At 42.1% G+C, this 22,725-nt stretch overlaps 2 protein-coding genes across 6 annotated transcripts in view; one reads left to right on the forward strand and one right to left on the reverse strand.

Annotated features, from left to right (window-relative positions):
* Positions 1-20: 20 nt before the first annotated feature.
* Positions 21-19,217, reverse strand: LOC117556540 (adhesion G-protein coupled receptor G5-like). Of its 5 annotated transcripts, none has more exons than XM_034231886.1 (15): positions 19,161-19,217; positions 17,348-17,407; positions 16,279-16,817; positions 16,137-16,194; positions 15,817-15,958; positions 15,154-15,276; positions 9,288-9,407; positions 9,148-9,193; positions 8,902-8,996; positions 8,644-8,762; positions 4,384-4,652; positions 3,565-3,661; positions 2,104-2,233; positions 655-811; positions 21-350 (listed from the first exon to the last, which is right to left on the reverse strand). In XM_034231886.1, the coding sequence occupies exons 2-15, from the start codon at positions 17,353-17,355 to the stop codon at positions 259-261; spliced, it is 1,995 nt and encodes a 664-aa protein (XP_034087777.1). In that variant the 5' UTR covers positions 17,356-17,407; positions 19,161-19,217; the 3' UTR covers positions 21-258. The 5 variants fall into 5 exon arrangements, with proteins under 5 accessions (XP_034087777.1, XP_034087778.1, XP_034087780.1 ...); XM_034231887.1 differs by lacking the exon at positions 19,161-19,217 and having other exon boundaries at positions 16,279-16,710; positions 16,747-16,817; positions 17,348-17,459; XM_034231889.1 differs by lacking the exon at positions 19,161-19,217 and having other exon boundaries at positions 15,919-15,958; positions 17,348-17,459.
* A 1,306-nt stretch (positions 19,218-20,523) lies between these two features.
* mmp15b (matrix metallopeptidase 15b) overlaps positions 20,524-22,725 on the forward strand; it is a 36,457-nt gene continuing 34,255 nt past the window's right edge. Inside the window, exon 1 of the mRNA XM_034231901.1 lies at positions 20,524-20,657. Coding sequence (XP_034087792.1) covers positions 20,535-20,657 — 123 coding nt within the window. The 5' untranslated portion in view covers positions 20,524-20,534. The remainder of the gene's footprint in view (positions 20,658-22,725) is intronic.

Consider the following 22,725-nt stretch of genomic DNA (forward strand, 5'->3'; position numbering starts at 1 on the left):
GCCAGGTATGGACGATGAAATTAAACACCAATACATTCATTTATTAAAACACCAGGGTATGACAATGACAACACTTAAAAAAGGGCACTTCACCAGTTATCTGCCCAAGTTAACCCCTTTCTACTTGCGTGTAAATACAATTAATGATTTAAAGAAAAAAAGAATAGTATCAAACTTTACAGCATTGCTCTAAAAATCCACACAACACACATACATACATGTACGCACACAATCACAAAAAAGTCTCTGGTGTAGTGCTTAGGTGTTGGTGCTGCGTGTTACACTACTCTTAGTAGATGGATCTCCTTTCTTTCTCAAAGACATCACGAACCACAGGAAGATGAAGAAACCTGCGTTGAAGGAGTGACACGAAAAGTGTTAGAGAGAGCGAAGGAGGTCGTGTTTCCATCAGACATTCACAGTAGGAGAGCCCCAAATTGCCCTGAATGGTCTGGCTTGGATCAAGTATTAAAGTCCCTGCTCTTAACCACTTTTTTTTTGTATCAGCTTTCTGTATTTATTAAAGTGTCATACTGTTGTACCCCATCCTAAATGTAAACCCAAGAGGACCAACTTTGCATACAAGTGTCAATCAAATATACAACCAATATTAACGTCATCACATAGAGCTGAACATGATCAGGTGGTGCAGACCTTGCAGTGAGTTGAGGATGCAGAAGAGGTAGAGGCCAGGCGTGGTCAGGTAGCCAAAGGAGAAGAAGACCAGGCCCCAGGTAATGCCCAGCAGAGCGGTGACTCCCAGCAGCGTACAGATGTCCTTCTTGGCTCTGTTACTGTCACTCTGCCCAAACTGACTCACAAAACAAAGTTTAAAATGACACATCAGCAGGTCATAGAACATTGGAGAGTACGTACCATGAAGTTCATATTGTTGAGTAGAGGGAAAATCATAACTGTTTTTAAGTACAATACACAAGAAAATACTGCTTTCTTTAATTTGTTTAAAACTGTGCCCCCAGGAGTCAATATGACATGTTTTCTTCTAGAAGGTGTGTATAAAAGAGAAAACAATGTTTAGGTTGCATGCAAATGATCAGAAATAAATACAGTGTGTGTTGATTGTAATAAAGGAATATGTCATCCACTACAAGAGTGGGGCTCATTGAGTGTTTTTAATAGCTTTTGGACATCAATGTAGCTCTTTGACACAGAGGACTCAATTATGTCAGGCTTTAAATGTACACACAATGTTTGTAAGAACATTGATTCAATAGAATTGTGCAGGAATGAGTCTTCCACCTAAAAAACAAGTTAGCATTTTACCAGCATTTTGTCTGTGGTTAACACAAGCTGGAGGGACTTTTACATTTTGTCCTAGGATGTTAAAGTTGTCAGTAAATACCCCACTGGTGAATGTCTGATGCTTCTATGTTACATCAAAATTAAGGTTGCTAACAAGTGACTAAAATGACTACTAAATGTGGTCACGTTGAACAGCAGCTGCTCTTAGCTTAGCGAAGGTAACAGGAAGCCATGCGACTGTGGAAAAATTCAAATGTATTTTTGGCGTGGGAGCCCTTACATGCTAACTTCTGGGTCGGCCTCCAGAAATACATACAATACAGCTTTATTTATAAAGCACTTTAAACCTCCAGACCAAAGTGCTGTACAGTCAAATAAACAAAACAAAACATAAAATACAGCTCACACACCATAAAACAAGTACAAGTAAAAACAATAGACAATTTAAAAGCAATAAAAGCAACACTCTAAAAGATGTCAATACACTATGGAGAAGAGGTGGGTTTTAAGAAGCGATTTAAAAAGCAGACAGTTTGGAGGCCTGTCTGATATGCAGGGGCAGATCGTTCCAGTGTGGGAGCCGCTACAGAGAAGCAACGGTCCCCTCTGAGCTTTGACTTGGTTCTGGGCACATTCAGGAGCAGTTGATCAGCTGACCTGAGAGGGCGGTTGGGCGTGTTGATTCAGTAGTGCAGATCAACACTGCACTACTGTAATGGTTGTTAGTTTGGATGGGATACACCAACAGCTAAAGCTTTATGGAATTAACTGGAATCCTCCTTTAAGAGCATATTTACAGAAAAGTAGAGTAGAATGCAAAGAGTGCAGGTTGAGTCCTACCATTTTGCTCTGGTGGAGACTCACAACGCTTCTTACTGTCACCCCCAACATGATCGCGTTAAAGAGGAAAACCAAGCCAAACACTCCAAATGTAGTCACCAGCTTCACTGTGGTATTCCCTATATAGCATCTGCAAAGAGAAAGAAAGAGTATAGATGAAGGTTTTCTCTAATAAATCGAAACCTCTTCGATAAAAAAAAGCATATATTCAGGTGACTAATAATTCTGGACCTCCTCCTTGTAGGCTAACTTATAGATGTCGCTGATAAGGCCAACCATATTGGTGTCATCTGCAAACTTAATAATGGCGTTGGAACTATGCACAGGAATGCAGTCATGGGAGAAAAGGGAGAAGGAGAATGAGCTGAGCACACAACCCTGTGGAACGCCGGTGTTCAGGGTCAGAATGGAAGAAGTGAGGTTATTTAACTTCAAAGACTGGGGTCTGTTGGTCAGGATGTCCACTGTCTAGTTGCAGAGGGAAGTGCTGATGTCAAGATTCCCACGTTTGATACACTATATGAACTGTAGGGGATGAATATGTTGAATGTGGAGCTAAAAACAATAAATAACATCTTAGTAATAATACATTGTATTTCTTAAGCGCTTTATCAGGTGCTGAAAGACACTTTACCGTGGTAAAAATAATATCATTTAAAATACTGATGGTTATCCTCTTCAGGCACGTGGGACAGAGATATTTACGTACTGTACGAAAAACGACTTTGGATAACCTCACACAAAACGTGTGAGGTTATCTAAAGACGTAATTTGTCCAGTTTATTTACCAAGGACTGAAAGTTGGCAAGTTAAATGCTAGGCAGAGGTTGTTTGTGGGGTTTTAGCTTTAACCTAGCCTAGCCCGTGGGACTGCTTTGCCTTTGCCTTTGTTCCAGTCTTGTCGCCACCGTTTTCTTCCTGTCAGCGAGACTGGTTCCCTGGGCTTTGGTGCCCTGGCTTACTCCGGTGGTAGCTGAACGTTGTTTACAAAATGTAAGTTACACAGAGAACTAAGGTTCAAGAGTTATTGTCAGCTATACAACGTATACACACAGCTTAGCTGTGTGAACAAACTTGAAACTAGTAAGAGGTAACTACTAATTCTCAGAAACTGGAGAGACTCAGAGCCTCATATAGTGCACGCGCCATCCTAAGTATATTTTATGTGAGAGGAGGCTGGAATGTAAAAGCAACAACTACACTGTATTTATCTTGCCAATCACTTGTATACAATCAAGCCTAACATATTGAATCCACTGTTAAGGAAATAGAACATATCAGTATCCAAGCTATTATTTCCGTACATTCATTATAACTGTATGTCACTGTAAATGGTGTTTTTGCAACCTTTCCCATTACATTCTAATAGACAGAAATGCTAACGCACATTCAAAACAATTAATATAATTAGTTACCTATTAGTTGAAATTGTACATGCTTGAAAATGTGCTTCTCCCTTACATTTGTGTGCTGTTGGGGTTAGAAGAGACCAGAGGGACGGGTCCATACGAGCTTATGTCAATGATGACCACCAGGGCCACAATGACTGCAGGGAGACCTGAAACACAAGCATTAGACAAGACATTGGAACGTTTTTAAAGTATTATACTTGAAATAATATTATTTAAATAATTATTTAAAACAAAGTATGATGGATAACTAATTTTATCAGAATCATCAAATACGAATACTTTATTTATCCACAGGGTAATTGTGACACCATCTTAGAATACAATTGTGACAATGGTGAGGATATCAGAAGATAAATGCAAAATCGGGGGATGGGAGGCAGGTATATATGTATACAAAATAAGCAAACTATATTAAATATGCTGGCACAAAACAGTTACATAAAAATGAAAGAGCAGACAAGGTAAAACCAAAGGAAACTTAGTAAAACAAAAATGAGTGACAAACCAGCAAGACACAGGAGGGAGGAACATACAGAATACAGACAGGAAACCAGGAACTGTGATAGGCTGAACCGAACCGGGGAAACATTGATGACAAACTGTCAGAGAACACAAGGGAAGACGGGCATATATATTCTCACAAGACTAATCACAAAGACAAGACACAGCTGGGGAGGGCATGCAAACACAAGAGATAGCAGGAAAGAATAATTGGACAATCAAATAGGCGGGTAAACACAGAGACAGGAAGTAAAAACAAGACACAATGACAAAATACGTTTAAAAATAAAACAGGAAACAAAATAAAAGCAGAATCAGATGTTGCCACCTGTTGATACCTGGCCTTTGCGTTTGCGACTCTACTCACCCCATCCCACCAAGCTGAGCTTGAGCAAGTATTTCCGGATATAAATGTTGAAGACTCTGACTAAGAGAAGGTAGAGGTGTAAGCCCTCCAGGGCCATCCAGCTGAAAGTGGCCAGCAGGGAGTAGTGAAGAGAGACGGCCATGTAGAAGCAGAGCCCGGTGGAGGACGATGCTGCCACCGTCTGGCTGGGGAGGAAGTGCAGGTTGAGGAGGATCAGGGCAATGGCCAGGTTGATGTGGACCCTCATAGAGATATCTGCTCGGACTTTTCTGGAGGAGAATTGTTCCGTGGTAAGTGTTACATTTGTATTTTGTTAAAGGATTTCATGACATATATGGGAAGAAAAGGGACAAAATATGATAATAAAGGAGTGAGAAAAGAACATTGCATTTAAAAGTAAGTAAGAAATAAGGCTAAAATGTACAAGTTAAAGGGCCCATGTCTTGGCCATTTCTACTGATCATAATTTCATTGTTGAGGTCTACTAGAATAGATTTACATTGTTCAATGTTCCAAAATCACATTGGTTTCTCATACAGCATCTCTGTATAGTATGTTCATCCTCTGTCCTACACGCCTTGTTGGAGCTCCTGCTCCCTGCTCACTGTGCTCTGATTGGTCAGCTCACCCACTCTGTTCTGATGAGTCCACCACCGTTACGGCGGAACATCAGTGGTTATGTGTTACAATGGCGTTTGTTAGCAACCAGGAAATGACACCAGTAATGACAAACAGATGAGAATGCTGCGTTGGGTCTGGGTGCCGTGTTGGCGGGACGTTGCGGGGATCGCTGCTCCGCCCTTTGGGGCTCGAGGAGCCGACAGTGTGAGGTGGATTACTGGTGTCGTTTCCTGGTTGCTGCGTGGGGTCTGAGCACCGCGGCTGAGAAAAGATAAGGCTGAGTGAGTGTGTGTGTGTGCGGAGCTCCGCGGACCAATTGGTCCATTTGGACTCAGTGACGTCAACCTGCCCCGCAAGAAAAAAATGGAAAAATAAAAATCTCCAACGAGGCGTTCTGGGGCAGCATAGACAGGTCTTTTCTGTGTTAGAGTTTTACTCGCTACAGGGTGTACTTTGAGGGTTTGTGACTTTGCAGACCGTTTACATGCAGAAAAAGCTACATAACTGTCACGGTTCTCATGTTATGTCACGTTTGTAGTTTTGTATGTTTGGGTGTTTGCTGTCATGTTTTCCTCCTGGGTTATTGTCTGGTCCTTTTCCCTGTGTTTTTCCTCCCGTCGTTAGTTTCCCTGGTGTGTCTAGTTGTCTGATTGTGTTCACCTGTTGTCCTTGTGTTTCTCCTCCCCTGCCCGGCTGTTTCTCGTCTCGTGATTACCCCTCCCTGTATTTAGTCTTGTCTCTTCCTGTGTTCAGTGTTGGTTCGTCTTTTGTTGGTGACTGAGTTCACCGGTGAGTGTTCTGTTTTGTCTGTGTTAGTTTCATTATCCTTGAAATAAAGGTTTATCAGAGTTATCTGCATTTGGGTCCTGCTTCCTTCACTCAACCGTGACAGTTAGTTTAATTATCCTTGAAATAAAGGTTTATCAGAGTTATCTGCATTTGGGTCCTGCTTCCTTCACTCAACCGTGACAGTTAGTTTAATTATCCTTGAAATAAAGGTTTATCAGAGATATCTGCATTTGGGGCCTGATTCTTTCACTCAACCGTGACAGTACGAACCAACCAGAAATGGACCCAGCAGATGATCCATTTGAGGTGGAACTACAACATGTTTCCTTTTATTTGGCTTGCTGCTATGATTGGTGGAAGGGAGCGTCCAGTGTTCTGCAGAAGGAGGCCGCTCTGGTAGAGGCGCACCGGTTGGCTATGGAGAAACCAGACTTGGTGAAATTCTTACCTGGCTGGATTTTGAACTTCCTCTGGGTGTGTGATTTCCAGCCTGCTGAATACAAACGTCTCGGTGTGTTCCGTCTGGAGTCAACCAGTGCTTCTGCCCCAGTTCCTGCTCCTGTCCAGGAGTCGTTTTCTGGAACTCGTCTGGCTTTTGGAGGTCCACGGAGCCTTCAGGCGGCTTCTAAGAGAAGGAGTCGCAAGTCCAGGCTAGCAGCCCGAGCCCCAAGAGCCATGATTCCGGTCCCAGTTCTGGCCCCAGCGGCCATGGTTCCGGCCCCAGCAACCATGGTTCCGGCCCCAGTACCGGGCCCAGCAGCAATGGTTCCGGCTCCAGAACCGGCCCATGCAGCCATGGTCCCAGCCCCAGTCCTGGCCCCAGCAGCCATGGCTCCGGCCCCAGCAGCCATGGTTCCGGCTTCAGTACCGGCCCCAGTAGCCATGGTCCCAACTCCAGTTTCGGCTCCAGGACTGGCTCTCCGGCCGACGCCAGCTCCCCGTGTCCTGTCGGCGTACCGGCCGACTCCAGCACCTCGTCTCCTGTTGGCTCTCCAGCCGACGCCAGCTCCCCGTATACTGTCGGCGTACCGACCGACATAAGTCCCCTCTCAAGTTCCCTCTGAAGTCCCCTCTCAGGTCCCCTCTCGAGGCTCTTCTCGAGTCCCCTCTCAAGACCCTTCTCAAGACCCCTCTCAAGTCCCCTCTCAAGTCTCCTCTCCAGTTCCCTCTCAAGTCTCCTCTCGAGCTACCTCTCAAGTCACCTCTCAATCCACCTCTCGAGTCACTTCTCAAGTCTCCTTACAATTCAACTCTCAAGTTCCTTCTCGAGTCATCTCTCAAGTCTCCTCTCCAGTCTCCTCTCCAGTCTCCTCTCAAGTCTCCTCACGAGTCCACTTTCAAGACACTTCTCAAGTCCCCTCTCAAGTCTCCTCTCCAGTTCCCTCTAAAGTCTCCTCTCGAGTCCCCTCTCAAGTCTCCTCTCGAGTTCCCTCTCAAGTCCCCTCTCGAGTCCCCTCTCAAGTTCCCTCTCAGGTCCCTTCTCGAGTTCCCTCTCGAGTCCCCTCTCGAGTCTCCTCTCGAGTTCCCTCTCGAGTCTCCTCTCGAGTTCCCTATCGAGTCCCCTCTCAAGTCACCTCTCAAGTTCCCTCTCAAGTCTCTGTTCAAGTTCCCTCTCGAGATCCCTCTCAAGGCACCTCTCAAGTCACCACTCGAGTCCCCTCTCAAGTCCCCTCTCGAGTCTCCTCTCAAGTCCCCTCTCGAGTCTCCTCTCGAGTTCCCTCTCAAGTCCCTACCCAATGTCCTGTGCCGTTGGAGGCCCCGCCGTCTACTCTTCTGCCGGGGGTCCTGCCAACCCTATGTCCTGTGCCGTTGGAGGTTCCGCTGGGGGTCCTGCCAACTCTATGTCCTGTCCCGTTGGGGGTCCCGCCGACTACTCTTCTGCCGGAGGTCCTGCCAACCCTATGTCCTGTGCCGTTGGAGGTCCCGCCGACTACTCTCCTGCCGGGGGTCCTGCCAACCCTGTGTCCTGTCCCGTTGGGGGTCCCGCCGACTACTCTTCTGCCGGGGGTCCTGCCAACCCTATGTCCTGTGCCGTTGAAGGTCCCGCCAACTACTCTCCTGCCGGGGGTCCTGCCAACCCTGTGTCCTGTCCCGTTGGGGGTCCCGCCGACGACTCTTCTGCCGGGGGTCCTGTCAACCCTATGTCCTGTTCCGTTGGAGGACCCGCTGAGAGTCCTGCCAATCCCATGTCTTGTTCCGTTGGAGGTCCCGCCGTTACCTGTCTCGCCGGGGGTCCTGCCAACTCCTGGTCCTCTTCCGTTGGGGATCCTGCCGAAGCCTGTCCCACCGGCTCTGGTTCCTGTCCGGCCGACACCGGGTCCTGCCCGGCCTCCGGAGCTGTCCCGTCAGCGCCTTCCTGCCCGGCCTCCGGAGCTGTCCCGTCAGCGCCTTCCTGCCCGGCCTCCGGAGCTGTCTGGTCTTCGCCCTCGAGCCCGGCCCCCTGAGAGCCGCGGTCTTCGCCTTCGAGCCCGGCCCTCTGAGAGCCGCGGTCTTCGCCCTCGAGCCCGGCTCCCTGAGAGCCGTGGTCTTCGCCTTCGAGCCCGGCCCCCTGAGAGCCGCGGTCTTCGCCCTTGAGCCCGGCCCCCTGAGTGCCACGGTCTTCCTTCAATCAACCGTGACAATAACACACAAGGGTAATAACCAGAAATGCATATGATTGGACCTTTAAGAAACAACAGTAAGAAGTTGTCATACAAGGGAGGAAAAAGGGAGCCCAGGAGCAGAATAAATTATGGAAGCAAAGACAGAAGCATGCTGCTGGATCTGAGCGTTATGTTAGATGGTGGACTGAAGGTAAAGATGGATGAAAGACAAATATCATCAACATGGGAAGACATTTCTTTTTTGTACCTTTTTGCGATGAAGAGCAGAACAGTGATGATCAGGGCAAACAGAGAAAGACTACAACCAATCAGAGTGATGTATGTCAGAATCTGCAGGTCGTTTTGAGAGAGGGAGTCAGAAGATACCTGAGGAGAAAGGACAACATTACAAACATTGTTACTGATTAAACGAGACCCTTCCCTAAACCAAAATATCATGTATGTCGACTATCCACTATATTTACAGTACACTGCTTTTTTTGAATTATGACAAGGACAAGCCTACCATGAGCACGCCAAAGTATGTGAGGTGGTCACAGGAGCAGATGATGTTTCTCTGACCAGGTTCCCACAGAGTCAGACAGCCATCAGTGCTAAAGTCTGCCAGGTCAAACAAACGTAGACAGACAGATCCATTATATGAGAGATCCTGACACATGGGAGTTAAAACCCACTTTGTTGGTCATGTGTAAACTTTTCATATTCATTATAAAAATTAAATAAAAAACTTGTCTTTGTTTTTCACACTCACCTTTTGTGAAAACATTTAAGAACACACAGCTGGGCTTTTGCGTATCCTGTGACACAACACAAGAAAAAGTTTACACTATTGTTTGTTCGTTTGTGTGTTCCTATCTACTTAAAATATTTGAGATGAGAAGTTGTAGTTACATTCACACTAACAGCCAATGTGATGTTGACACGCTCCTGAAGTCCTGAGATATTCTTTCCCCGCACACTCAGGCCAACCAGTCTGTTCTCATGTAATTCAGCCGAGGCTTCACATATGGTCTATACAGCATAAAATAAAGTATTAGTTTAACAGTTTAGACAAGTAAAGTGAAAATTTCCTGAAGTTCCTTTTCTGTGTTTAAAGTAAAAATCACACTGCTTCATAATATCAGTTTGGGTGTGCCCACTCTTCTTCATACAACTATATTTAACTAACAATTAGGTTGCGAGCACCGACATCAGGTTGTCAAAGAACCCATTGAAATCATAAAAGGGTAATTAGTATACAGTATTTCTTCTGGCAAATGAATCATAGATTTGAGGGCTGAAACATTTTTCTCAAACACCATTTTTTTTTGCCAAAAACATAAATCATTGGCATGGCAAAATGACCCAACCTAGAATGCGGCCCCATTATTTGCAAATGTCCTATATGTATGAAATGTTCTGGGTATACGTAACTCACGGAAAATACAAAAACAGAGAAAGACCGTAAAACCAACAGGAAGTCGGCCATTCTACATTTTATTGCTCCCTACTGCTAACAGGAAATAAGGAGATTTGTACTTTTACTTTCTCGTCCTCCCATACTTTTCTAAACTCTCTTAAATGTTGCGAAAAACGCCTCAAGACATGGGGGAAGCTCTATAGATAAACTTTTGCATCTGCATCCTTCACCATGAGCAAAGAGTCAAAAGCAAAAAGGCTTGGAAAAGCAGCAGAATATTTGAACTGCAAACTTTTGAACTAACTTGATGGTGAATGATCTGTCACCATGCCAACGGCATTTGATGACATCCCATAATACGCTTAGATGCGTTGATGGCTGAATCGTTACAAAACCTGTGAAGTTTTGGGCCATTTGGAGCATTTTCACTGAAGTTATGAGAAAACCGTGTTTCATGGCAACGGCATGTCCCGTAGATGTCTTCACGGATGGACTGTTAGCACACATGTGAAGTTTGAGCACTTTTTTTACATTTTCATAGGAGTTATAGCGACATCGTTTTTTATGGCGAGGGATTCGTTTCCATGGAAACGGCATATGGTGAGATCTTAGATTTGGCGTAGAGCTGTTGAGGCATAGACCGGTGATATACAAGTGAAGATTGGGGGACGATTGGACCGTGTCCATTGGATTTACAGCGACATCGTGTTTCATGGCGAGTGGTCTGTCATGGCAACGGCATTTGATGACAGCCCATAATACGCTTAGATGCGTTGATGGCTGCATCGTTACTAAACCTGTGAAGTTTTGGGCCGTTTGGAGCATTTTCACTGAAGTTATGAGAGAACAGTGTGTCATGGCGAGCATTGTGTTGCCATGGCAACGGCATTTGAAGAAATCTCAAAACTGTCCCGTAGATGTCTTCACGGCTGGACTGTAAGCACACATGTGAAGTTTGAGCACTTTTTGAACATTTTCATAGGAGTTAATGTATAGCGACATCGTCTTTTATGGCGGAAAATGATGACACCCCATAATTGACGTAGAGCTGTTTAGGGCAGGACCATTAACCATTAGGCTTGTTTGAGACGCGTTGCGGCTCGCCTCGAAAGTAGACGAGAATAGCCGATCGCAGCCGGGGGAGGTCTCAAAAAGCTCGCCTGAAGTCGGACAGCTCGGAGTCCATGCTCGGAGTCGGCTTCGTCTTCTTCTTCTTCTCTTGGTTTTTTGGCGGATTGCAAACAACTTTAAGGTGCATACCGCCACCTCCGGAGTCGGCTTGACTCGGTTTGCATTTATAAAGAATGCACACATGTGTTTAATCGTTAATGTCAGATATGTACTAAGTAAATACATTTGTTCCTGCTCCAGATTAGATTCAACTTTATTGTTATTGCACATATTACAGGTACTGAGACAACGAAATGCAGTTTAGCTTCTAACCAGGTGCAACAAGCAGTAAAGTGAAAAGTAATGTACACAATCTACAGAATAACATATAGAATGAATTGAATGATGAATAAACAGTGAGGGCTATGAATACACTAGATCAGGGGTGCCCAACCTTTTTTGAACCGAGAGCTACTTTTAAAGTTGCCAGTCTGCCGAGATCTACCAGTCCAAATAGAGAGGCGTAGCCATTACTGACCAGGTAAACTACCAGGTAAATACACACTTCTACTTGTATAAAACTGACCTCTGTACGATTAATACTTCATAAAATACTGCAGATCCTTTATCTCAACTCTTTCTAATCTACACACATACAAGTATTCAACTGAAGTTACACAACAGTGTTGTTGATACAGAGTTGGAGTTTATTCACACGTCACATACTACAGTGGGTCATGTTTAAGAAACATTGAACAGTGCTGCCACATATGACACAGGGAAAAAAGAAAAGACTGAACCCTTTCTTTGCCATTATATAAAAATAGTGTTGCTACAAAAGTATAAATTAGGCTTACTAATAAGACAACTCAGATCTGAAGCTACACAGGAATCTGCTGCCAAAGTGCAATAAAAAAAGATTATCTAAAAAATGTATAGAATCAAACCCTTTTTTTGTTGCATTTTAGTAGAGTATAAAAAGAAATGCCTTTAAAATAGGATGCAAGCAAAGTTTCTTAACCTGAATTGATAATAGACTATAATCAATTTAAGTTTGCATTCTTATACCATTTTGTACAATAATTATAATGAATAAGTTCAAACTTACAGCTGATTAATAACGGTATCTATTGAGTTTTTATTATATTTTTACTGTCCCCAAAAAGCGCGTCGCAGCCTCCAGGAAAGCTTCTTTCACAACTTCGCCGTCTTTGAAAGACTTCATGTGTTTCGCAAGAACGTGACTGACACGATAAGATGCTATGGTAGCAGCCTTGCTGTTGTTGTTGGGCCTGGTGGAAATGGACTGCTGTGCATTTAGCTGTCCTTTCAGGCCCCTCCCCTTTTGGGAGCGTAGGGCAGAATTAGGAGGGAATTCCGTCTCCTAGCGTTTGTGCACTGTTTTGAAATGCCGCTCCTAAATGACCCTTCTTCGATAAAGCCACGCTCGCACTGCAGATGAGACAGATGGACTTTGAATTGGAATAGATACAAAAATAATCATCCTCCCACTCGGAGTGAAAATTATATATTTTGGGCTCTTTTGCTTCTGCCATAATTGCGGTCTTGTGTGTGTGCGGACTGTCACTCCTGTTGACACGGACAACGTCAGCGAAATAGTGCCCACTGCCCACTAGCCACGCCCCGACACATGGGGTCACGCCGGCCAATCACAAAGCTTTGATGCGTTCAAGTGCATTATTCTGGCACGGGAAGATTATGTCATAGGACATTAACGATAAAAACCGAATATTGTTGTTCTATTTTTAGACACATCTCGCGATCGACTGGGAATCTCCCCGCGATCGACCGGTCGATCGCGATCGACTGGTTGGGCACCCCTGCACTAGATATACACAGCAGCCTGAGAGCAGTATGAACAGTGTGTATGAATATGCTAAGATATATAAAGTATGAAAACGGTAAGCAGTGCAAGTATAGTATAAAATATATAGATATTCATTTCATGATGATAAATATTGTGGAACAATGATGAAAAATGTGAATGGAAGTGGCGACGTAAAACTGACACAAAACAACAACAACATTTTGCCAGCCAATTGGAGAGTTTCATCACCAGCACGTGGTAAAAACCACCAATGAGCGCTCAGCTCGAGATACCAGCGAGCCGTTTCCCATCAAGCATTTCGCTTCCGCAGCCCGTGGAGAGCAACTGCGCCAACTCGCCTCGCCTCGCTCTCAAGGCTGCGGGCGTCTTTGTCCCGCGAAATTTCAAAGTCTCATGTGGGCGGGCCTCCAGAGCAAGTCGGACAAAATGACTAACCATCATGCAACGCACTAGCAAGACGTTGATCGCAACTGCGCAGGTCTGCGCAGGTCTTGCTTGTCTCAAACAAGCCTAACATCTGAAGTCTGCTGCTCTGAGCATGTCAGTTGGAGTGATGACATCATCGTGTTCCATGACACAGGTGTTTCTAGTTGAGCTAACGAGCTCTGTAGAGATCACAGGTTTCCATTGTTCTGAATGAGAGCTAAACCTCTTACATGTGAACGTTTTGTTGAAGAACCGTAAGGTCCGTAACAGATATCAGTGACATTTCAAAATGTGAAGCATGTCAAGGACCTTGAGTATCTGAAGTGTACTTTTTGTGTACTTTCGGGTTAATAATGTGGCCTTTTTGGCAGTTTAACTAAAGGTGTGCGGCTGCTACCGTGAGGAAATATCTGCCTGAAATTACAATGGGCTGTTAAACTGATATGGTTATTGTGTTTGGGTGGCTCAATAGCCCCCCCTTTTAAACTTGAACAAACCAGCCCTCACTGTTATTTTTGACAGGCAGGTAAAGTCATGTAGATAGACAACATATTCCACAAGTAATGTCTACTCAATTGGTCCAGTTTCCAACGGTCAGGGCAAAAACACTACTGCGTCAACCTACGTCCCACAATTATCCCGACACACGTAGGGGGGGATGGACCCATTCAATTCTGCTTTCAGCCATAATGTTTTGCATGTTACAGCAGGTGGCAATGGTGAAAAGCAAAAGAGCAACAACTCTGTTTCAGTTGTACAATAACATTTGAGGATATTGTATGTTGTCAGAAACGGACATCACTTCCTCTTTGTGAAGCATTTCTGTTGTTGAGCATTTGTAACAAAAAAGCTGACCGTGGGAGACTTTTTGGGGGTTAGAAAAAAAAGAAGAAGAATAAACACATCTAGAGTTTATGGGAAAAATAATTACAATAGTTTTCCTTTTAATATACAAAAGTAGCTGTTCTTGTTGTTTGTGTAAGCTATATCATCTAAATGTAATAACATAGGAACAGGAATACAAAAAAAGTTAAGATCAAAGGGTGAATGTGGTTTGTAGTACACTAGCTCTACTAGCTCTACTAGCTGAGAACTGTTTGATACAAATAAATGAAAGAAACCAAACCATACTGGTCATATTATTGGTCATATTGTTATACTTAAATTAACTTTTAACATTTGCAGCAATGTGGCTGGTTATGACAGACCAAGTTAGAATTCTGTACCATCTTCCTGGTCGAATGTACTTATTGTAAGTCGCTTTGGATAAAAGCGTCAGCTAAATGCAATGTAATGTAATGTACCTCCTGATCCAAGGTGGATTTTTTGTTTATCTGCTTTAATTTAGATTGTGTGACAATTGACTTTGAGCTGCACCTTGTGTCTGTGATGTGCTATATAAATAAAGCTTTATTATTATCAGCATTTTCAAAAGTTTGAGTTGGTGGTCAGTTGTAGAAGAAACTATGTGGCCATTCCAAAATCTAAGAATTGGAAAATATTAGGGCATTTAGTTTGGAAAATGACCACATGCCAGCAACACATGCAGATTTTCAAAATCTCATAGTGTTACTCTTTTAATCTACTGCGCTCAAACCTTACTCACTCCTGTGAACCACACCCAATCCACTTCCTAAATCATGCAGCAGGTTTAGGGAAGCTCTTACTGGCAACACAATCAATGTTATTTATTTCCAAGAAATGTAACATGACACCACTAAAATGTTACTGACAAAACAAATTGCAAAAAGAAAAACATGAATTCTTTAGGTTTATGGTTTGAACTGGGAGTTTAAAATGTGATTTAAAGTGTTGTTCTACTTAGCAGTAATTTTTTTAAACCTTAAAGGGGCTTAAACATGCTAAAATTTAATACAACATTTAAATACAATGCAAAGTGACTAATATAAAATTGGACCATAGATATTCAGATTGTTTATTACAAGATTTGACATAAAAGCAATGTCTCTCACCCAGTTTGCGTCAGGCCAGGTAAGCATGCAGAACACAATGGTGTTTTCTGATCCAGCATCCAGCTCTCTCGGCAGTTGAACGCTCACTTTGTCACTATCGTTCACAGAATTGCCTGATCTTACCTACATCAGAGGCACAGAGTGAAGAACGGAAACCTTACATTAAATACCTGTAACATAATAACAGAACTCTCAGACATTTGTATCGAAGAGTAGTTTCACCGAATGGTCAACTACCCAACTATCAGGAGCAACTGTCGTGAATTGAGGGTTTTATAATTAGATGTGTCCAGGGATATTAAGACTTAGAGTAGGTCCTTAGTTAAATAAAATAAGAAGTGTTCAAGAAGAAAAAGGGCCCATTCAACCATGCTAGCAGCTCATTTGAGATTGTACTTAAGCATGTCAGAGCATTGAGCAAAATGCTAATGTTGGCATAATGTGATCTTTGAAGTTGGTTTTCAAATGATTATATGTGTTTAGTTTTCATCTATCCATGCTAACATTTGCTAATCATGAATTATGATGGCAGTAAAGGTGCTGGTAGAAAAGTCAGGGATCACAAAAGTGATAACAGTTGGATCAAGGGAACATGGATGTGCCTTCAACATTTCTCCATTCATTTCAGACATTGCTATGCCATACCCTAATACTATTACTTACCTTTTTATCACTAGCATGAATTTCAAGGCCTTTGAAGGGGACATTTGGTTTGTACAGGAAGGCCACCGAATTGTTGAAAGACAGTGATATAGACTCATTCACCTCTGTTTCCTCCAGAAGCCGTTCAAGGGTCTCAATGGCTCTTGTTGAAATTAAAGGACAAACTATTTTAAATAGCATTCTGATTTTACAACTGTTTCCCTTAAATCATATCTGGTGAACTATTAGTTTTGTACATATCACTCTACCCAGATGCAAACACAAACATAACCCCTCAACAAATATAAAATGTTTTCTTATAAATAGATTGAGATGTTTACTCGATAGAGTTGCCGTGGTGTCTGTGTTCCATAATCCCTTCCACGGTGTCTGGATACCCTGTAGAGTAAAACAAATATTTATTGAAATATAATATATTCTCAAGAAGTGTATTTAAAATAAAATAAATATTTGAGATCTTACTTTGTGTCTTTTTTTTGGAAGTGTTGCATTTATCAAACAGACGTGAACCTCTATTGGAACCCTCATCTGAATCTTTATTGGAACCCTCATCTGAATCTTTATTGGAACCCTCATCTGAATCTTTATTGGAACCCTCATCTGAATCTTTATTGGAACCCTCATCTGAATCTTTATTGGAACCCTCATCTGAATCTTTATTGGAACCCTCATCTGAATCTTTATTGGAACCCTCATCTGAATCTTTATTGGAACGCTCATCTGAATCTTTATTGGAACCCTCATCTGAATCTTTATTGGAACGCTCATCTGAATCTTTATTGGAACCCTCATCTGAATCTTTATTGGAACGCTCATCTGAATCTTTATTGGAACCCTCATCTGAATCTTTATTGGAACGCTCATCTGAATCTTTATTGGAACGCTCATCTGAATCTTTATTGGAACGCTCATCTGAATCTTTATTGGAACCTTTATTGGAACCTTTATTGGAACCATATAGCAAAGACAAGACCAGCCAACAGAGGAACCAACTCTTCATTCTGTGAAAGGAAGAGGATTCATTTATAACAACAACCTCTCTGGGCTTTTCAAAAACACACGTCATAAATGAACGACAAATGAATAGTCATTCAGTAGAATAGTCCACCACACTCACACAACTTAAGACTAAGACACCACTGTATAGTAATACCAAAGTGCAATAACATTACAAACAAGACTACGACAAATACTGTTGTGCAATAACACATGTGCAATTTGTAAGTTAGTAGAATGTACTTTGAATGTAACTTGACCATTTTAGTGACTTTTAAAATTGTCTTTTTATTTGATCTTGATTGATGTTGATATTTTTTTGTCTCTATCTTCACTTTTGTTGTAACAATTAAAATGTCCACTCTGTAGGACGGATAAAGGTATTCTGATTCTGACTAAATATTGACCTCTGTGAAATCCTTTACTTGAGCCTTACAAAGGCAAAAAGGGAAGTTCCAAAAATCATTAAGACTTTTATCAGCACAAAAAGCTAAATGTTATGGTTCTGAAGTAAGAGTATCAAAACAAAGCCTACCTTTTCATGTTGCTGGATCAGTGTAGAAATGGTTTTGCCATAAGAGTACAGCTGATGTGACTACAGGACAAAAACAAGTGAGGAAAGCTAAATGTTGGGGCTTTATGGGAAGTAAAGCAAGAAAAAAAACATAATAACATGTAAATGGTATTCTATATTAAAGAGGAAGCAGCCACATGCAAAACATACCTATTGTGTCACTTACTTCTGTTACCTCCAAATATGGGCTTACATTAAATAATTGAGGGAAGATAGTACTTAGCATTGCACACTTGTCTTGCATTCTGTACACACATTAGGCCCTAACTCACAGTTTTGATTAGAAGCTGGTTTATCCTAAACAGTACAACATTGGTCAATATGCAACACGTCACTTGGTTTATGGCTGCACGTCACAACTACCACCAACAGAGGGGAGTAGAGCGTTTAAAGACAAATCTAGTGAGACAAGCTGTTTAAAGTGGAAAGCAAGCGATCCATCCTTGTTTTTTTACAGGGTGTTAACTCTGCCTTTGTCAGACCACTACGTTTCCAGCCCTAATTTTCTTGCTTTGGACAGCCACCGTTAGTAAGGCTGCTAGAAGAAGCCTGTGGTAATGTTTACAAGAAGTAGAAGTTGCACAGTTAAAAAAGAAACAAATTGTAGCCTTTGTTGTTGGTAGCTGAGGAAAACATAAAGCGATCTAACAGTGCGTCAACATTAATACCACTAGAGGGAAAAGTTACCTTTTTCTGTGTTAATTAAATATATTTGACGCATAACAGTACATCAACATACTAAAGGCTGTAAAGAGATATGGGTGTCATTCCTAATTCGATCACTGGTGTGTGGGCAGGTGCTGACTGATGTTAGCCTCTGGGGTTCAAACCTACCTGAGGCAAACATCATACAAAGAGACCATTGAAGCAGAGTGACTCACATAACGCAGGTGCTGATCCTTATGAGTAACTGGAAAACCCTAAGTGATAAAACATCCCTTTTATTTGTAAGTACATTTGCCTTTTTAGTTGTCAGCAAAAGTCACACAAATTATACAATGGGGATTTCCAAGAAGTCAAATTATTACCACTATTTTTTCTCCAAACAAGTTGGATTGCTTGAAAATGTCACGTGTTGTTTCCATTTGTCAAAAGTAAAACGTATAACAATTGCTGAGTAACATTTCAATGTATTAAATGAACTGAAGCTAAAAAAAAAGAGGTTTACCAACATCCTTTGTGTGTGTTCAGTAAACTATGACACTTCCCGTATTGACCTCAGGCCAAAACTCATTTAGCCTTTTAGACATATTTCCCTGCAATACCAAGCAGGGGTAAGTGCATAGTGAATTGCAAAAGGCAAGACAGCATTGACAAATGCAAACAGGTACCGATACAAGTTGTTCTTTTTTAATTATATGTGAGACTTAACAAAACAACTTTGTTTAGCATCTACGTCTTTATGCATCTCACTATTAAGCTTATGTCTTTATTCACTTTTCATACTCATTTTGACCACAAGAGGCTGCAATGCACTACTAAGCAATGTATCCATGTGTTCTTAAACATAATTATGAATAACTTTAAATTATCTGTTTTCACAGATGAAAAAAAGTCACTTTGACAAATTATCTTGTCAAAACTTATTGTATGTGGCAAAATCGTTTCAAAATTGAGTGAAACAAAAAGTAACACCATGGTCATATCAGTTAGTGAATTGGGTTAATACCCCTTTTATTATGTTTATCTCTTAATGGTGACTTCAAATCTCATAGCTTATCAGTACATGTACCTGTTACATTCAGTATTTGTACGTGTGTGAGCTCTTACACACATTGGGGGGAGGGTCATGGTTGCTGGCGTCCGTCTCGGGCTCTTCCTCCGCTCCCTCCCCACTTCCACCTCCATCCGTCCGGTTGTGAAGCATTGTAGTGGTCAGCTCCATCAAGTCAGCCACTGGAAAATAGGACACAACCGGAAATGATATGCCTTCAAAATAAGAGACAACTAAAATATCAGACCTGGCAGGAAACTTTAATAGTTAATAAAAACAAACATTATTCCTGAGTCATTATGCTACTTGTACGTGAGTTCCCTCAAACATTTACATTTGTTTAACTGTTAAAAGGCCAATATAATTGAGAAGGAAAAAAGTCACATTCTGCATGGAGAAAATAACTTTATTTATTATACAGTATTCCCTGTTTCTTCTACTTTCAAACCCGTCAGAGACGACAGAATGATTCAGACTGCGTACCTTTTATTTTGGCAGCCATGACAGGGACACCTCGCTGATGTGCTGCCACGCTTGACGCTCTCATCTCCACGTTAGGTACTGAAACCCCACCAACAGAGGACCACTGTCCGTGCTGCTTCGGTAGGAACACAACACAGCCACGGAATCAGGATAAGACTGATAGCAACTAAGTATCGGCTTCCGAGACGGTTTCCTCTGGCAAAAGGGAACAACTGGACGTAGAGGGCTCTTTTTTTATTTTTTACAAGAGGTAGCGAGCTATAACTGCCGTTGCCGCTTACAGCTACGACACTGCTCGAGCTGCTGCTGAAGGAGTCAAGTGCGGTGAACTTCCATGTTGTGGCTGTTTCAGATTTCTAAACTTTCTCAGGGTACATTTGAATGCACCCGAATAGGCATCAACACGACATGAGTTCATTTACCCACTGTATTTGAACATGTCAGCAGTACATTATTTACTCAAAATCATTTATGGGTTATGCCCACTTTGATTGTGGGCACTGCTGGAGACATTGTTGCTCTTTTGAAGTGCACTTTCAAGGTTACTAACAGGGCAGTGACTTTGATGTTAATTAAATGAGTCGGGCGCTCTGGTGGGTAACTCCCGCTAGAGATAACAGAGCACAGTAGTCAAAGAAAGGTGAGACGGACTGTTAACGCTGTTAAAACAACTTAAAGGAGAAACCTGCATGGAGGTTCACATATGACAAGTCGCGGACATTTATGGAGGGTCAGTTTGTAGTGCGGCTCTGGCTGTAAAACTGAAATGGGGCTCTTTTCCAGGATACAAGTGCACAGTTGAAGACCGTCGTATAATTCTCACTTGGGAATAGTTTACAACCATTGTATCAGGGTTTTTACCACTAAACCAACAGTACTGTAAAAACCTTTCAACGACACTAGTTTATCCTCTGGGATTGAACCACTACTGATTTCCCTCGCGCCCGGACCATGGCCTCCTCCTCGCAGAACAGCTGCTTCTGGTTGCTCTGGAGACGCACCTTCCTCGCGATGGGGCTGTGCGCGCTCGTGGCGCGTGGAGCAGCGGAGGGTGACAGCGTCTTCAACTCAGAGGTAAATACAGCGTTATTAGTGACTATACTGACTGACTAATGCTCTATGCTTAGGCTACTAACTGCGATGAAACCATGATGCTGGTTTTTACTTTTGCTATAAGCAGTCACTAAAGTTTTGTATACAGTCTAGTGCTAGGCCTATTAATGTAATTTAGTTTCTTATTTAAATCCACTAATACAAACCAGTGTAACAGCTTCAGACATGAGCAAGTCATCAACAATGAAGCAGGACCACCCAGTGCACACCAGCTGGTTGATGATACTTGTATTCATTATATTATTGTAATAATGCTCTAACTAAATGCATATTTTCCCGTAAAGTGCACTTGGTGAGGAAAACATATTGATTGGCAGGTGTGCAGTCTTTTTTTTTGTTGCATTCATTGACATCACAAGGCTTTCACAAATCTGTCTGTAAGGGACATTCACATCTATAATATCCACCTCTTTAATGGAACATGTTTTAGGTAAGATGATTTTTTTAAATTCTGGGCACCCCCATCACACCATTCTCAAAAACAATGATTTGGACCCCCCTTTCATATTTGCTGTGCTAGAAAAAACACATGCTATAGCAAAACTGATCTCCACCTTAGTAGCCATTGTAAAGGTAAGTACTTAGAATATTACCTTGCACTCCATAAGGAACACATGTTTTAGCATTATTTAGGCGCGTAATTAGACGCCAAAGTGTGCCATAGTAACAAGTTTGAACTTGAACCAGCACTTCTTGACATTTTTCTTTCACCAGTTCAGCTGTTATCTAGAACACTTGACTGTTTCACAGTATTGAAAGGTGATTAATTGTGGAGCTTTTGTTTGTTGTTTGCCAAAGAGAGACAGACAGACAACGACAGACGGAGAAACCACCGGGTCATTAGAGGTGACCATGCATTTCCAAACTCATTGACCAGGGGGGTCTGCTTGTTAGCCACGTTACAACATACAGTGTGTGTGTGTGTGTGTGTGTGTGTGCGCTAATGTGTCTCGCTGACAAGAGATGGAGGGTTTACACAATGTGTGGACTGAGGAGAAATTCCTAATCGCTTGTTGCTAAATGTGTGTGTTTGTGTGTGCCAACTGAAATAGTAACAACACATGTTGACACATCTGGAATGCTCCATAGATCTCTGAAGGTAAAGTGCATCCTGAACGCAGTGCACGTCAACTTTATTAATGGCTGCTGTTCCAACTAAAGTAAATGAAGGCTGATGGATTAGAAAGACTTGCCAACCTACCAAATAGGATATTCTTGAACTGAACGCCATCAACCGATATTGTTTCCACCTGTCAGTTCTTTACTGGATGGCTATGTTTATAATAACAAACTTATTACACAACATGGGTAAAATAGAGAGAACAGCAATACCTCAGGTACAGAACACTGTTGATTAGGGCTGCTCGATTATGGCAAAAATCATAATCTCGATTATTTGGGTCAATAATTGATATCACGATTATTAAAAACGATTATCCATTTACTTTGAAAACATCCATTTATTGAAAAACAAAATGTGAACAGTATGTTTTTAACAGTTGATTACCTTGAACTTTAAGGATAATTCAACTGAAAAAAAAAAAAAGTTGATCAATAATCGTTTTATTTCAATTATGTTGTTTTCATAATCGTTGCAAGCCAAAATCGTAATTGCGATTCAAATACGATTAATTGAGCAGCCCTACACAATGTTGCCTCAGTGGAGAAATGTAATAAGCACCTGTTGCTTTTATTCTGACAATTTACGATGATTTCAATGTGATTTAAAAGCAACATAAAGTGTTTGCATTTATATCTGAGATTTAAATCACTTTTATTCTGACAAGTATGGCAAATAACGGAACTTGTATTAGCTGCAATTTGCACTTGATGACTTAAAGATGTCTTGCTGTTGTCGGTTGATGGGACTGCTAATCTTCAGCCTTACCACTAATCATTTGATAGGAGAGACTGAGTTTAGGAACTAACTGGTGGTCTGGAGCAGGGAAGGTGAATGTTTCTCTGGAGTCCGAGGGGAACAGCTATACATGCCGTATAGTGTACTTTCTAAAATAAAGAACGGGTAAAG

This window comes from Gymnodraco acuticeps, unplaced genomic scaffold (assembly GCF_902827175.1).
Source record: "Gymnodraco acuticeps unplaced genomic scaffold, fGymAcu1.1, whole genome shotgun sequence".
NCBI classification, from domain to species: Eukaryota; Metazoa; Chordata; class Actinopteri; order Perciformes; family Bathydraconidae; genus Gymnodraco; species Gymnodraco acuticeps.